Below are 16059 nucleotides of genomic sequence, written 5' to 3' on the forward strand. Positions count from 1 at the left end.
AGCTTTCTTGGACCCGTTGCACTCAGGGATGGACTGTGTACAGCACACAGAGGCTCTGAAGGGCAGTGAGACAATCGAAGCAGCGATGTAATATAAACGTCTGTGTCACCAGACATACTGTGTGGCTGGATGCAGGGCAAAGAACTCAGCTGCAAGTACTGAGCAGTGTTCCGGAAGCCAGTACCTAAAATTATCAGTGCCAATGATGAAGGCACACCCAACACTACTGTCAGTCCGAGAACCATTAGTATACACCTAGGTACTATTGCTAAGTTCTGCGCAAAAGTAGAGAAACTGACACTGATAGCGGGAATACGTAAGCGTCCGATCCCGCCTGTCTACTTTAACACCTGACGTCACAAATATGGCGGAAATGACCATAAACCACGATTCCAATATGGTGTATGTAAAGTTGTTACGTACACATTATGAGGACGAAAATACATCAAAAAAACAAACACACACACTTTCCACAAAAAGCCTATTGACACTAACGGGACAAGTGCGGGAAATGAGGTGTTTTTGGGTGGGGGCAAACTAAATATAAACAAATTTAGCACCCGCCCCCATACAAAATGGCGAAAAAACCGACATCACAAAACTCCCCAAATACCACTAAACACAATATCATCTGGAATCGGACACTTCCCTTGACCTATATAGCTCAACAGCAGCTCCCGATCGCATAAATTACAATCGAACACTTCCGTTGGCCTATATAGCTTAAAAACATCTCCCGATACCAATACCAACATACACAGCCACACACTGGGATCGAAAACTTCCCTTGACCTGCACACTGTTAATTTTATCGGTCATATCGATTCCTTAACAAAAACAACAACCGATTAATTTTACTAAAATTACCACATGACGTACAGCAAACAACACTAAATTAACCTTCACACAAAATCGTTAACTCACTGAAACAAATTCCACTACAAACACAGCAGACACTCAAACCATTCTGGATAATGAGCGAAAGCAAACTGAGTCCATTACACCACACAAACGAAAACCTTGAACATACCACCAGAGAGCACAACAAATCACAACACGACGACATCTACAAACACGCCACACTCACAAATCAAACTCCGCGCCATCATGACGTCACACACGACAACACCCTTACATTACGGGTTAAAGCCGACGTGTGGAATCGGACACTTCTGTCGACCCCCGATGGACAGAACCTGCAGTAGTGTCCTTAGGAAGCGAATGAAACTAAAGGTGAACACGGACCGCTGCAAGAAGCCAAGGTGGTGAAGGATGCACATACATCAGAAAAGTGGCAGGTAGCATGAAGTTAAACAGCTGGAGCAATAGCTGAAAGCGAACTCCAGGAGGTACCAGAGAAGAAGTATGCACCCCATATTTGCTGTCAAAGGAGTCATTGAAGAAAAAGGCGTAGGATAGGTTGACGGGCACGGCACACAAACAGCATACGTATCTGCTAAGGAGATGATCATGTCAGTATGACAGAGGTAGTTTGGAAGCTTCTATTTACAGGCTAGTGTAAAAATCGCTTGTTGCCAAATGGCTGCCACAATGGTGTATTGTATTTAGACGGCATAATATGGACAGACGTGCATGTGTGTAAACGAAACACCCATAGCCTAGTTACGAATGGACAAGAACTGATACAAATGGAGGAAGGTGTTCCGATATGCTCCCCAGGAAGTATCGCTGAGGACGTATTGGACATTTGGTGTCCAGATGGAGAGGGCAGCCAGGTAAGACATGTGCAAGGTCCAAAAAAAGTTTCTATCAAGCACGAACCCATGGAATTTTGTAGTTTCATCGAATTGAAGAGCAACAGGCCCAACACATAAAGATGGTGGAAGAAATGCATTGTTGGGTGTCGTCTGGTTGTTAAGGTCTTCAGATGTATTAAAACTTGAAAATATCTGGTCACAGTGGGATAGTAGGCGTTTTGATTGGAGACATTAATCTACCTATGGAATGTACATGTATGTGAAAAAAATTGTAACGACACACTTGTTGGCATCTTCAACTTGCAACCACACTAAAGCACGCCTTTGGGTATAAATAGTTCAGTATGTCACCACAGCTTCACAAATAAAAGGGTCTAGTGAACAACATAAGCAATTAGTATATTGTCCGATGTGTAATGTCATACCTCTAATCAATTTGGAATATTTATGTTTCTATATTTCGATTGTAGACTATGAGCCACTCCTATGTTTTGGTTACCATTTATCATTTAATTCTTATGGATGGTTGCTTGAATCATATCTGCCAGACTTATATGTATGGTTGATAGTAAGGGGAACTATATTTCGTATTGTATGCTAGATACTTACAATAATCTCTAGAAAATTACAACGCTTCATAAATATGCGAGTCCTAGAACCTTACCAAAATTAATTTATGTATACCTGTTGCACAAATCACGTTCTAAGACGACGATAAAACGAAAAAAAAAAAAAAAAAAAACAGAAACTAACCACAATACGACAATGTGATTTGTTGTTGATTGGTGGTATAAACGGCGTGACAAGTCACGTTATATGAATATAGAGCACTACTTGTACACTTTCCATCGTTATTTACTATACTGTGCACTGTTTTACAATTGGAACTTACCATCACTGTAGCTCAACCATCTATAAAAAGGGCCGTACGGAAAAATTCTTTTATAGTATATGGGTAGTAAATCTGGCAGCACTTCCGGGGTGAACTCGGCTATATCCATAGCGATTTTCGATGCCTTTCGCGTAATTCCAATTCCAATTGACAACTTTTCCCGCCAAAAACAAATGAATACACCAAAGATGCATACTGCAAGACGCGAAAGATGAAAATTCTGTATGACCATAGAGCAAAGGTACTCAACATTCTACCGTTTTGTCATGAAATATATGTATATCAAACCTTGGTTGCTATAAAACTGTACTTTACATATTTTTTCTATTAGTAAAATATTGATTAAGTAACTACACAATACATCTCATTAAACACAGTCTTCGATAATACTAGTCAACCAGTAGTGGTTGATTTTGTATAAGAAATATACGAATCATCAGGCATCAGAAGAAAATGCTATACTTAACGTCATGATTGTACTAGGAAATAACTCGAAAAATAGCAAAAATTTGTTGTTAACTTCTGTCATATTCACTACATTTTTCAAAGACGTTCATTGTACACATGCCGGCAGAAATGTTTACTTAAAGCTGTCAGCGACAGCCGCTACGTTACAGGGTTTGTTGTATGACAAATAGAATGACGTTTCACTCACAACATGATGTTTACACATGGCTTAGAAACTTATAGAGTATTAGCATAAACACAAGATAATTACGTCTTAACGATCCGAAAGCCAAAAGGACATGCCGAGTTCGTTTTTGTTTGCAATTAACAATGAGGGACGCGTATTTCGCTTGTCCACAAGTGGTACTACATGGAGAGAGTTTGTTTACTTGGGACTGGAGTTCAAACATCTTTCAGCTGTCCCACATTTCATGTGGGCTGTTGGAGGCGATCGTCAGATTTATGTTCACGTTCATGGTTTGGATATACCCATACGAATTAAAGAAGAATCATACCAAAATGAGGTGAGTACTTGTGTTTGCCACCAAGATTATTCAAATATTTGGCCATAGTCACGTGTATTCTGTATCATTTATTCTTTCGCTGCATGTTCAAGAATTATGTGTTGTAATTCCTAACCCTTTTTAGTAGTTCCCTGTGTTTCATTTCGGAACCATTTACTAACCTGTGCGCATACAATTGTGCCCCTTGTCACTGACATTTTTTTTTTGGGTGTGCACGTATGCCTTTGTAACAGTATCTGTAAAGCTCAAGCATCTTCGGAGCCCTAATACAACAATATACAGAATATATTACTCTGTCTTACCATGTCCCATCCATTTCCCAAACTCAACCATTGACATGATATGATTTTTGCACATCTGAATGGACACGTAAAAAGTTGACACAGATTCTTTGTTAATACTTCTTTATTTCAAAACCACATTCACAATTGCTTGATCTGTTAGAAATATAATAATGCAGTTCTCAATTTTGAAAGAATACAGTCTTCCATGTGGAGGAGGTTACGTTGGAACCACATTGTATGCAATTTAGGAACATGATGTTTGCGATTGTTGTAAGAATATCTTCAAACACTTGTTTCTCTGACTGCTGTCAAATTCCACACTATTTATTAGACAGGCCTTTCCTGTCAGTGTTTTGATCCATGTGCTAATTTCTTCTTCCATGGATGAATAAGCAAGTGTACTACAAGTGTCTATGTTGGGTCCTCACTTGTTCTTATCGTGTAGGCCATAATACCAAGAAACAGAAATAGTTCAGTTTGCTGTGGTGCAGGCATTAGAATCAAGCTAAATGGAGCAGCTTCAGCGCTTGAAAAATAAATAATATTTTCTTAAAAATTAATAATTAGTTCTCTGTAAATAGACTGTTGCTGAAGTTTGATAACACACAGTAAATTCAATTCTAATGCACACAGCTTGACTACATCATTAGTGATAATTCATTCAGTTGTGTAAATGAAACATAAGCCCATATTCTAAAATTTTGGTGTTACATATTCTCTTAAAAATATAAACTGTGCAAATTTTGTGTTATGGGGATTACAGAAGTGTCAGATTCCACATGTCTGGTTTGACCCATGACGTCATCAGTATGGCAGAAATGGCTATTCTAAGCCATGCGGTCACTATGTATACATGGAAACAAACACGAAAATACATATAAATTACACCATAATCTCCAAAAATACAATCAAGCTAATGGGGCAACTGCAGGAAACTGAGGGCTTTAGGGTGAGGACAAGCTACATACAATAGTAAAAAAAAACACAAAATGATGAACAAAAGAAAAAATATTACAACATTCTGCTGCACCAACAAAATCTTAAGGAATCAGACACTTCCCTTGATCCGAAACCATTAAAAGGAAGCCACAACTATTGCTACCAAGAAACCAACACCTACAACTATGAAAAATAAAACCAAAGCCACAACCTCAAAAATCCACAAGTCAAACATCTCTACATAATTCATAAATTAAAACACTTTCAATTCACCATAAATACACAAAACATCACAACTTGAGAATAACAGACAAAGGAAAAACAATTTTTTTTCTTACCACCAACAAATTCCAGCACTTCAAACTAAGTCAGCCAGCCCAACCCCCCCCCCCATCCCCCCACCACACACACACAAATTAAACATCTTACCACACCACAAACAACTAACCAATAACAAATTTTTAATATAAAAAATAGTCTTGATCACAATTTATTTATTATGGTGACTGGTTTCCATAATAAATAAATTGTGATCAGGATTGTTTTTGATAGTAAATATATGTAACACATTGATTACTGTCACTCCCATAATGTATTCTAAAGTAATTAAACCAATAACGCCTAACGAAAACACCAATCACATAAACAAACAAAAATTGATCACACACACACAAACACAAAACACCACCACCACCACCACAGGGCACCATAAAACACAGCAAGACAACATCTACAAACACAACCAACTCATAAAGACCATGCCGTAATGACATCACACACAACACCCTTGCGTCACGGGTCAAAGCAGACGGGTAGAATTGGACACTTCCATTGACCTGTGTTATGGATAATATCAGATTCTGGAGTTTAATTTGTCAAAAAGTTTACTTGCCTTTCCTATTTTCATTCACTCATTTCAGATGTTCTTAGACAACAGGACGTACTGACATCAAGCTGACTCCCTTTTAAAATTTATCATTCAGTGACAAATTGGAAACAACAGTAACATTAATAAATAAAATACAAGATTTAGGAGAAATTAATTACACTATCTGTCAGTCGGCATAATGTAACACAGAAAGAAGTTAGGTATTCAGCAATGTGAATCTTTGACTACCTACCAAGTGGCGTAAAGAATGTAATGGATAACAAAAACTGAAATCTTATCTGCTTGACAACTCCTAACCCAAAGAAGAATTTGTGCATTTATAAACACCTGTGTGTAGTTAGCAGAACATTCACAAAAGCTTACTGGTACTATTGAACAATAAATTTGCTGGCGTCGTGTGCCTTTTGATAAATAGACTGTCACTCATATATCCTCACTTTTCTGTAATTTTTAGTTCATGACTGCAACTATAATAATAATAATAATAATAATAATAATAATAATAATGCATTATATTCATTACTTACTTAATATCAAATATATTTTATGTTGTGATGTTTCTATGAGTGATACCTGTTGAGATACATGTTGTTCCTGAGGAAGGGCAACAGCCTTTTCAGTAGTTGCAGGAGTGACAGACTAGATGATTGATCTGGTCTTGTAACACCAGCCAACATGGCCACACTTCGCTGGTACTGTGAATGGCTGAAAGCAAGGGGAAACTACAGAATTTTGTGTTCCAAGGGCATGCTGCGCTACTATATGGTTAATTGATGAGGGTATCCTCTTGGATAAAATATTCCAGAGGTAAAATAGTCTCCCATTCGGATCTCTGGGTGAGGACAACTCAGAATTACATCACAAGGAGAAATAAAACTGGCGTTCCTAACACTTAAATCTATACTGTGTGTTAACAAATTTCTCTTATTCAGAAACACTTTCCTTGCCATTGCCAGTCTACATTTTATATCCTCTCTACTTCGACCATCCTCAGTTATTTTCCTCCCCAAATTGCAAAACTCCTTTACTACTTTAGGTGTCCCATTTCCTAATGTAATTCCCTCAGCGTTACCTGACTTAATTTGACTACATTCCACTATCCTCATTTTGCTTTTGTTGATGTTCATCTTATATCCTCCTTTCAAGTCACTGTCAGATTCCGTTCAGCTGCTCTTCCAGGTCCTTTGCTGTCTCTGACAGAATTACAGTGCCATCAGCAAACCTCAAAGTTTTTATTTCTTCTCCATGGATTTTAATTCCTACTACAAATTTTCTTTTGTTTCCTTTACTACTTGCTTAATATACAGATTGAATAACATTTGGGATAGGCTACAACCCTGTCTCACTCCCTCCCCAACCACAGCTTCCGTTTCATGCTCCTCAACTCTTATAACTGCCATCTGGTTTCTGTACAAATTGTAGATAGCCTTTTGCTTCCTGTATTTTATCCCTCCACCTTCAGGATTTGAAAGAGAGTATTCCAGTCAACATTGCCAAAGATTTCTTTAAGCCTACAAATACTGGAAACATAGGTTTTCCTTTCCTTAATCTATCTTTTAAGATAAGTCATAGGTTCAGTACTGCCTCATGTGTTCCAACATTTCTACGGAATCTAAACTGATCTTCCCCAAGGTCGGGGCTTCTAACAGTTTTTCCATTAGTCTGTAAAGAATTTGCTTTAGTATTTTGCAGCCGTGACTTATGAAACTGATGGTTTGGTCATTTTCACATCTGTCAACACCTGCGTTCTTTGGGATTGAAATTATTATCTTCTTCTTGAAGTCTGAGGGTATTTCGCCTGTCTCATACATTTTGCTCACAAGATGGAAGAGTTTTATCAGGGCTGGCTTTCCCATGGCTATCAGTAGTTCTAATGGAATTTTGTCTACTCTTGCGACCTTGTTTCGGCTTAGATTTTTCAGTGCTCTGTCAAACTCTTCACGTGGTTTCATATCTCCTATTTCATCATCATCTACATGCTCTTCCATTTCTATAATATTGTCCTCAAGTACATTGCCTTTGTGTAGACCCTCTATATACTCCTTCCACCTTTCTGCTTTCCCTTCTTTGCTTAGAACTGGGTTTCCATCTGAGCTCTTGATATTCATACAAGTGGCTCTCTTTTCTCCAAAGGTCTCTTTAATTTTTCTGTATGCAGTACCTCTCTTACCCCTTACATTTGTCCTCTATCCATCCCTGCTTTGCCATTTTGCACATCCTGTTGATCTCATTTTTTAGACATTTGTATTTCTTTTTGCCTGCTTCATTTACTGCGTTTTTATATTTTCTCCTCTAGTTGTGTCAGTTTTTCCAGGTCCCATCTCCTTAAATCCCTACCTTTTGCAGTTTCTTTAGTTTTGATCTACAGTTCATAACCAATAGAATGTGGTCAGAGTCCACATCTGACCTGAAAATGTCTTACAATTTAAAACCTGGTTCCTAAATATCTGTCTTACCATTATATAATCTATCTGAAACCTTCCAGTATCTCCAGGCCTCTTCCACGTACCCAGCCTGCTTTCATGATTCTTGAACCAAGTGTTTTATGATTAAGTTATGCTTTGTTCAAAATTCTACCAGGTAGCTTCCTCTTTCATTTCTTACTCCCATTCCATATTCACCTACTACTTTTCCTTCTCTTCCTTTTCCTGCTATAGCATTCCAGTCACTCGTGACTATTAAATTTTCATCTCTGTACACTATCTGAATTTTTTCTTTTGTCTCATCATACATTTCCTCAATCTCTTCATCATCTGCAGAGCTAGTTGGCATATAAAATTGTACTAATGTAGTAGGCATGGGCTTTGTGTCTATCTTGGCCACAATAATGTGTTCACTATGCTGTCTATAGTAGCTTACCTGCACTCTCATTTTCTCCGCTCAGGGACTGGGTGTTGTGTTTTCTTAATCATCATTATTTCATCCCCATTGACGCGCAAGTCGTTGAAGTGTCATCAAATCGAAAGACTTGCACCAGGCGAGTGGTCTGCCCGACGGGAGGCCCTCGTCGCACGACATTTCCATTTTACTCCCATTTTTTAATTCATTATTAAACCTACTCCTGCATTTCCCCTATTTGATTTTGTATTTATAACCCTGTAGTCACTGGACCAGAAGTCTTGTTCCCCCTGCCACCGAACTTCACTAATTCCCACTATGTGTAACTTTAACATATCTATTTCCCTTTTTAAATTTTCTAACCTACCTGCCCAATTAAGGGATCTGACATTCCATGCTCCGATTCATAGAATGCCAGTTTTCTTTCTCCTGATAATGACATCCTCTTGAGTAGTTCCTGCTGGGAGATCCGAATGGGAGGACTATTTTACCTTTAGAGTATTTTACCCAAGAGGACGGCATCATCATGTAACCATACAGTAAAGCTGCATGCCCGTGGGAAAATTTACGACTGTAGTTTCCCCTTGCTTTGAACTGTTCACAGTACCAGCACAAAAAGGCTGTCTTGGTTGGTGTTACAAGGCCAGATCAGTCAATCATCCAGACTTTTGCCCCTTCAACTACTGTAAAGGCTGCTGCCCCTCTTCAGGAACCACAAAGTTTGTCTGGCCTCTCAACAGACGCCCCTCCGTTGTGGTTGCAGATACTGTATGGCTATCTGTATTACTGAGGCACACAAGAAGAAGAAAAAAATTTAAACTAGGTACAAAGCAACAAACTACCTATTTAAAAATCAAAAACAAATCATTGGCAAATAACCAACGAAAATAAAATAACTCACTTGGAAGATAACAAAAGCAGAGTACCAAAAACACTGAATAAAACATAGCATGAAGTCCAATGCTGCACTAATATCACTCACAAACAATTTAGAACCATAAACACCCCATACCAGAGTGCACAGTCCCTTACAACAATACACCCTGTACAAACACAGTCCATTTCCAATGTGCCCCACCTCCATGATATCACACAACAAAACACAGTTATGTCACAGGTCAGAGCCAATGAATGGAATCAGAGCAATTGGTTGACGTGACTATTTTGGTTTTGATTAGCTCCTTTTGCATTTTTTTGATCAAGAGCTTTCTAAAAATTGTGGAAAGAGGGGTTTTAAATATATTATTTTGTATTTATTTCTGTCACTCCTCTTCTAAGTTTTACTGTGCATAGGTGTTCGTGTGTGAATGTACCTCCTCTGCCTCAAATACTATTGATGGGAAGCTCATATGTTTGATTTTTAATGAGAGAATCTACAGTAGAACATTCATCATTTTTACCATAAAGGATTAGAAATGTGTTCTATAAATGAGCTGTGATTTAGTCCATCAACATTATGACTCTGTGAAATTCTTAAAGCTTCACTGCAATGGTCTGTAATAGAATAGTAGTAGCAGTTTTTTTTTTTTTTTTTTCACGTATCAGCTAATTTGTAGATTTGTATATGGAGGATGATGTGTATTTATGAGTACTAGAGATAAAAGTGAAAAAAAAAATTACTGCAATATAAGAGATAGATGAGGAGCATCAGTGTGTCATTCATTGAGGGCAATATGATAAACTGCTAAAGATAACGAAATGTCACTCCTCACACTGAATTGGAAGACAGGTAAGTTTCAGTGTTGTGTTTCCTGATCTAGTGTTTCAAGAAATTTATGGTGTGTATTTTACTTCTGACTCTCCCTTGCCACTTCTACTTTTTATGAGATTAATAGATGTTTTCAGTTGTTAAGTGTGACAATACTGCTCCAGTTGTTCCTATTTTGGTGACAGAAATACTGACGGCATACTGTTTTATCTAAAAGAGTAGAAAAAAAATTAGTTCTTCTTTCTTTTTTTCCAGAGGTGGCTTCCTGTGGAAGGTTTTACTAGCCGCTTGCTTCCAACAGATAGATATCACTTCTCAAATCAAGAGGGTTCCGTTGATAGAAGTTTTGATAAGATTAGGTTACCATCAATGGCATGGCAGTGGGAGGGTGACTGGCACATTGAGACCACACTGGATGGCCAACCATTGGATGATGATGTAAGGTCAATTTTGTGAATCAGCTTGTTTCTCTGTATAATTTCATTTTTTTAAATTTCCTGTCCTAAGACATGTTTTTTTGCTAAACATTGTTATTCAAATTGTGTTAATTTTTCATGACGGAATAAGCAATGATTCATGAATGTAGGGCATTATACAAAGGAAAGTGTCAAATACTTGTGTATCTTTTTGCAGAATATGTAATTACTTAATAGTAAGACATCTCTTCTGTAGTTGTGCGTGTTTTTATATATTGTGTTTATTGGAGAGGTCATGAAAGTTTAGGAGTGCCACACAATGTAATCCACGTAAAATTGACATGTGTGATCTAGCCTCATGGCTTCTATAAGCTTCAGCAATTGTATCGTATAATCATTTTCCTCTGATTGCTGTGTGTGTTTATATGATAATCAATATATTTTTGGTAGAAAGATTTTTTAAGTGTAGAAACTATTTATGTAATATATTTTCTAATGAATATACATTCATAATGTTTATTTGTGTGTCCCACGAAATTTGGCAGTACAGCCTTAGTTATTTACCCATGTGCAACAGAAAAACAAAATTGCCAACGTCTATTGAAAAACACACACACACACACACACACACACACACACACACACACACACACACACACACACACACACACGACTTCACAAGGGATTGAATAGTGCTGCTGCAAAACAATAGCAGACAGCCAGCCAGATACTTGACTCTGTATGTGATGGGACAGATTGGGTAAGAAAGACATGAGTGAACAAATGATTCTTCTGGTCTCGTGTTGTTTCTATCAGCTGACTGAGAGCAAATCATATAGCCACAGTACTGATACAGGTATCAGTTTCAGGCTGTTCTGTGAAGATATCTTGAACATGTGCTTACCCTTACAGTACTATCTGTCTGCTGCTGCTGTGCTGCATCGTTACACAGTCACTGGTTAAGGGAGTATGGATTGTCTTTTGTAACACACTTGTCTATTTGTATTTGTCTGTGTGTGTGTTTCCTGACATGGTCAGTGCCTGTTGCAAAAGCTGCGAATAGATTTCCATGGTACAGGAGGGAGTTAGAAAACCGACAGTTGAAATCCGGCAAGCAATGTGCGAAAAAAGCTTCATCTGTTCCAAATCCAAGTTTTAGGAACTGAATAGTTTAAGACTGTTACAGTATTGAGAAAAGGAAGTGTGTTGGTAGCACTGTTATTCATAATGGTGATGAATGAAATTGTGAAAGAGGCAAAAGAAACTCATAGTGGAAGGGAGATGAAGTTATTTCTGTTTTCCACTTTTATTGTGGTGTGGGGAGCCAAAAGTAAGGAGATACAAGAACAAATAGAGATCTGAAATGAAAGAATCAAGATATATGAACTGGTGGTAACCAGAAGAGACAGAGAACTCAAGGGGCAAATTAACATTACAGGACATAATATTGAAAGGTGGATAACTTTAAATATCTGGGAAGTGTGACAATGCAAAATCCTAGAATGGTGACAGAAGTTAGGAAAAGGGAACAGCAGAGCAATGCACAATACCAGGTGTTTGAGGGACTTAGTGTGGCGAGTGTGAGTAAGTGCAGTACAAAATGTTGTTTACACCAATAATGACATATGCATCAGAGACCTAGACAATGAAAAGAAGAAAGGAGAGGAGAAGCCAAACCATGAAATAAAATTCCTTAGAAGTATGTTAGGGAAAATGAGGGGGGGAGTTAGAAGTGAGGATGTTAGGAATGAAATTCGAGTAGAAAAGCTGAATGAGAGAATTGACAAGAACATGTTAAAATATTTTGGACATGTAAGGGGAATGAAAGATGGAAGCATACCAAAACGAATGATGGAGGCCAAGTTTGAGGGCAAGACTCAATGAAGATAAATTTAAGAAGAAGGAATCTGAACTGGGAGGGAGAGGGGGGGGGGGGGAGTTATAGAAGGAAAACAGTGGAAAGACAGAGGAAAAAGAGAAATACCTTAAATGTCGTGGCCCAGCCTCATGCAGGATGAAGGAGAAATGAAGATAATGATGATCATCACAAAAACATTTATAAAGGATTCTTCACTCATTATAAAAATTGCCCACATTCATATTCAGCAAGTGCACTGAAACAATGATGTTGAGTGCCATAAAACAGCCACCATCACCAAATAAGTTAATCAGTTAACAAAAGCAATACAGGTGTGTCAGGGCATAAAGAAGACTTCAGGAAGGGATAGCAGATCTCCTTTGAATGACATAAGGAGGTATTACTCAGACCACAGAACAACACTTAGCCAAAATCACAGTTACCACCAGTTAGAAACTAGCCTTTTGCCCCAGACAGTCCATCACTGAGGATTGTGGTTGGGAGTTAAACTCAGTTGATGAGGAAGTCTACAACAACCATTTTTTAGGGCAGAGCTGGATTAGGAATTCTGCAATATGGTAATGTGATCATATCATGAAAAAATCCATTTTGGTATATGTTGCCACCTCACACAAAGTGCTAAATCAATTCTTGGTCATTTTTAGCTTCTAATATGAAACAAGACAATACAAAAGTTAAAGGAGCCATTTTAATTATTCTCTTCATGTCTGGGAAGAACTGTACATATCCAAGTATGTATCACAGTATTTTCCAACCCGGTGTGTGGGAAAAAATTTGAAACCAAAGGAATTCAGACAACTCTTTGGCTGATTTTAGTGGGTTCAGGATGTATTTGATCCCTTAGCAACCTGATTCTGCGGGAGGAAGCTGTGCGACTGGCTTTCCTGTAGCGGTATCTCCTAACAAGTATATTCATATATGCTGCGAACCTGTAATATTGTTTACATCTACATCTATATCTATACTCTGCAAACTACTGTGAGATGCATGGCAGAGGGTGAGTCCTATTGTACCCACTTATTAGGATTTCTTCTCATTCCATTCACATATGGAGCTTGGGAGGAATGATTGCTTGTGTGCATTAATTATTCTAATCTTAGCCTCATGATCCATATAAGAGTGATACATGGGGGATTGTAGTATATTTCTAGAATCATCATTTAAAGCCCATTCTTGAAACTTTGTTAACAGACTTTCTCAGGACAGTTTACGTGTTTTTTCAAGAGTCTTCCAGTTCAGTTCCTTTAGTATCTTTGTGACATTCTCCCATGGATCAAACAAACCTGTGACCATTCGTGCTGCCCTTCTGTGTATATGTTCAATATCCCTTCTTAGCCCTATTTGATACAGGTCCCACACACTTGAGAATTATCATAGAAACAGTCACACGAGTGATTTATAAGCAGTCTCCTTTGTAGGCTGATTGCACTCCCCCAGTATTCTACCAGTGAACCAAAGCCCACCACCTGCTTTACCTACAACTGAACCTGTGTGATAATTCCATTTCATATCCCTACAGTGTATTACACCCAGGTGTTTGTATAAGTTGGCTGATTCTAGCAGTGACTTATTGATATTATAGTCATAGGACATTATTTTTTCATTTTGTGAAGTGCACAGTTTTACTTTTCTGAACATTTAAAGCAAGTTTCCAATCTTTGCACCACTTTGAAATTTTCTAATGATCTGACTGAATATTTATTCAGTCACTTTCAAACATTACTTCATTATAGATAACTGCATCATCTGTAATCTGAGGTTACTATTAATATTGTTTGCAAAGTTATTAATATACAATGTGAACAGCAAGGGTTCCAACATGCTTCCCTGGGGCATACCTTACGATGACTCTCCATCCCAGGTAATATGCTGTGTCCTCCCTACCAGAAAGTCTTCAATCCAGTCACAAATTTCAGTTGGCACCCAGTATGACCATACTTTTGACAATAAATGTAGGTGTGGTTCTGATTCAAATGCTTTTCGGAAATCAAGAAATACTGCATCTACCTGACAGCCTTGATCCAAAGCTTTCAGTATGTCATGTGAGAAAAGTGAGAATTGTGTTTCATGTGATCGATATTTTCAGAATCCATACTGGTTAGCACTGAGGAGGTCTTGAGATACCTCATTATGTTTGAGTTCAGAATATGTTCTAAGATTCGACAACAAATTGATGTCGAGGATACTGGACGTTAGTTTTGTGCATCACTTTAACCACCCTTCCTGTAGATGGGTGTGACACGTGCTTTTTTTCCAAGAACTAACTAACTAACTAACTAACTAACTAAGTGGGCAGATCTCTATGATTGATTATAGTTAGAAGATGGACTGACTCAGACACTAATTTATTGTAGAATCTGACAGGATTTCATCGAGCTCTTGAGCTTTTTTCAGTTTTAACGATTTCAGCTGTTTCTCAACATCAGTGACATCAGTATTTATTTCATTCATCTTTTCAACAGTTTGAGGATTAAATTGGGGCAATTCTCCTTGGTTTTCTTTTGTAAAGGAATGTTTGAAAACGGAGCTAAGCATTTCACCTTTTGCTTCATAGCCTCAATTTCAGTTCCTGTCTCGTTCGTTAGATAATGGACACTAGCTCTGGTGCCACTAACAGCTTTATAAACCACCAGAATTTCTACAGGTTTTGTAAAACAGCAAAGGACTTGGAAGGGCAATTGAACGAAATGGACACGGTCTTGAAAGGAGGGTATAAGATGAACATCAAGAAAAGCAAAACGAGGATAATGGAATGTAGTCGAATTAAGTCGGGTGATGCTGAGGGAATTAGATTAGGAAATGAGACACTTAAAGTAGTCAAGGAGTTTTGCTATTTGGGGAGCAAAATAACTAGAATAGAAGCTTTCGAAATGTGGTGCTACAGAAGAATGCTGAAAATTAGTGGGTAGATCACATAACTAATGAGGTGGTATTGAATAGGTTTGAGGAGAAGAGAAGTTTGTGGCACAACTAGACTAGAAGAAGGGATCGATTGGTAGGACATGTTCTGAGGCATCAAGGGATCACAAATGTAGCATTGGAGGGCAGTGTGGAGGGTAAAAACCGTAGAGGAAGACCAAGAGTTGAATACACTAAGCAGATCCAGAAGGATGTAGGCTGCAGCAGGTACTGGGAGATGAAGAAGCTTGCACAGGATAGAGTAGCACGGAGAGCTGCATCAAACCAGTCTCAGAACTGAAGACCACAACAACAACAAATTTGACAGTATTCCGCTGTGGTAGTCACTGAAGGCATCACACCTCTCTTGACAGCCAAATTCATTTTATTCAGCATCTCTTTATCTATAGGCTGATGCTTTGTTTTCACCTATTAGCCATGTGGGGTAGCTGTGCAGTCTGAGGCGTCTTGTCACGGATTGCGCAGGAGAACTTCTGTAAAGTTTGGAAGGTAGGAGACGAGGTACTGGCAGAAGTAAAGCTGTGAGGACGGGGCATGGGTCATGCTTGGGTAGCTCTGATGGTACAGCACTTGCCTGTGAAAGGCAAAGGTCCCGAGTTCGAGTCT

General features: G+C 38.3%; 2 protein-coding genes across 3 annotated transcripts in view; one reads left to right on the forward strand and one right to left on the reverse strand.

Annotated features, from left to right (window-relative positions):
• LOC126280889 (DNA primase small subunit) overlaps positions 1 to 2788 on the reverse strand; it is a 104732-nt gene extending 101944 nt beyond the window's left edge. The window contains exon 1 of the mRNA XM_049979802.1: positions 2611 to 2788. Within this exon, the coding sequence (XP_049835759.1) occupies positions 2611 to 2719 (109 nt within the window). The 5' untranslated portion in view covers positions 2720 to 2788. The remainder of the gene's footprint in view (positions 1 to 2610) is intronic.
• A 309-nt stretch (positions 2789 to 3097) lies between these two features.
• LOC126280916 (tectonin beta-propeller repeat-containing protein) overlaps positions 3098 to 16059 on the forward strand; it is a 213531-nt gene continuing 200569 nt past the window's right edge. Inside the window, exons 1-2 of one of the 2 annotated variants that reach the window (XM_049979803.1) lie at positions 3098 to 3581; positions 10495 to 10677. In XM_049979803.1, coding sequence (XP_049835760.1) covers positions 3357 to 3581; positions 10495 to 10677 — 408 coding nt within the window. In that variant the 5' untranslated portion in view covers positions 3098 to 3356. The remainder of the gene's footprint in view (positions 3582 to 10494; positions 10678 to 16059) is intronic. The other variant, XM_049979804.1, reaches the window with a different exon arrangement.

Source organism: Schistocerca gregaria, chromosome 1 (assembly GCF_023897955.1).
Source record: "Schistocerca gregaria isolate iqSchGreg1 chromosome 1, iqSchGreg1.2, whole genome shotgun sequence".
In the NCBI taxonomy this organism is placed as follows: Eukaryota; Metazoa; Arthropoda; class Insecta; order Orthoptera; family Acrididae; genus Schistocerca; species Schistocerca gregaria.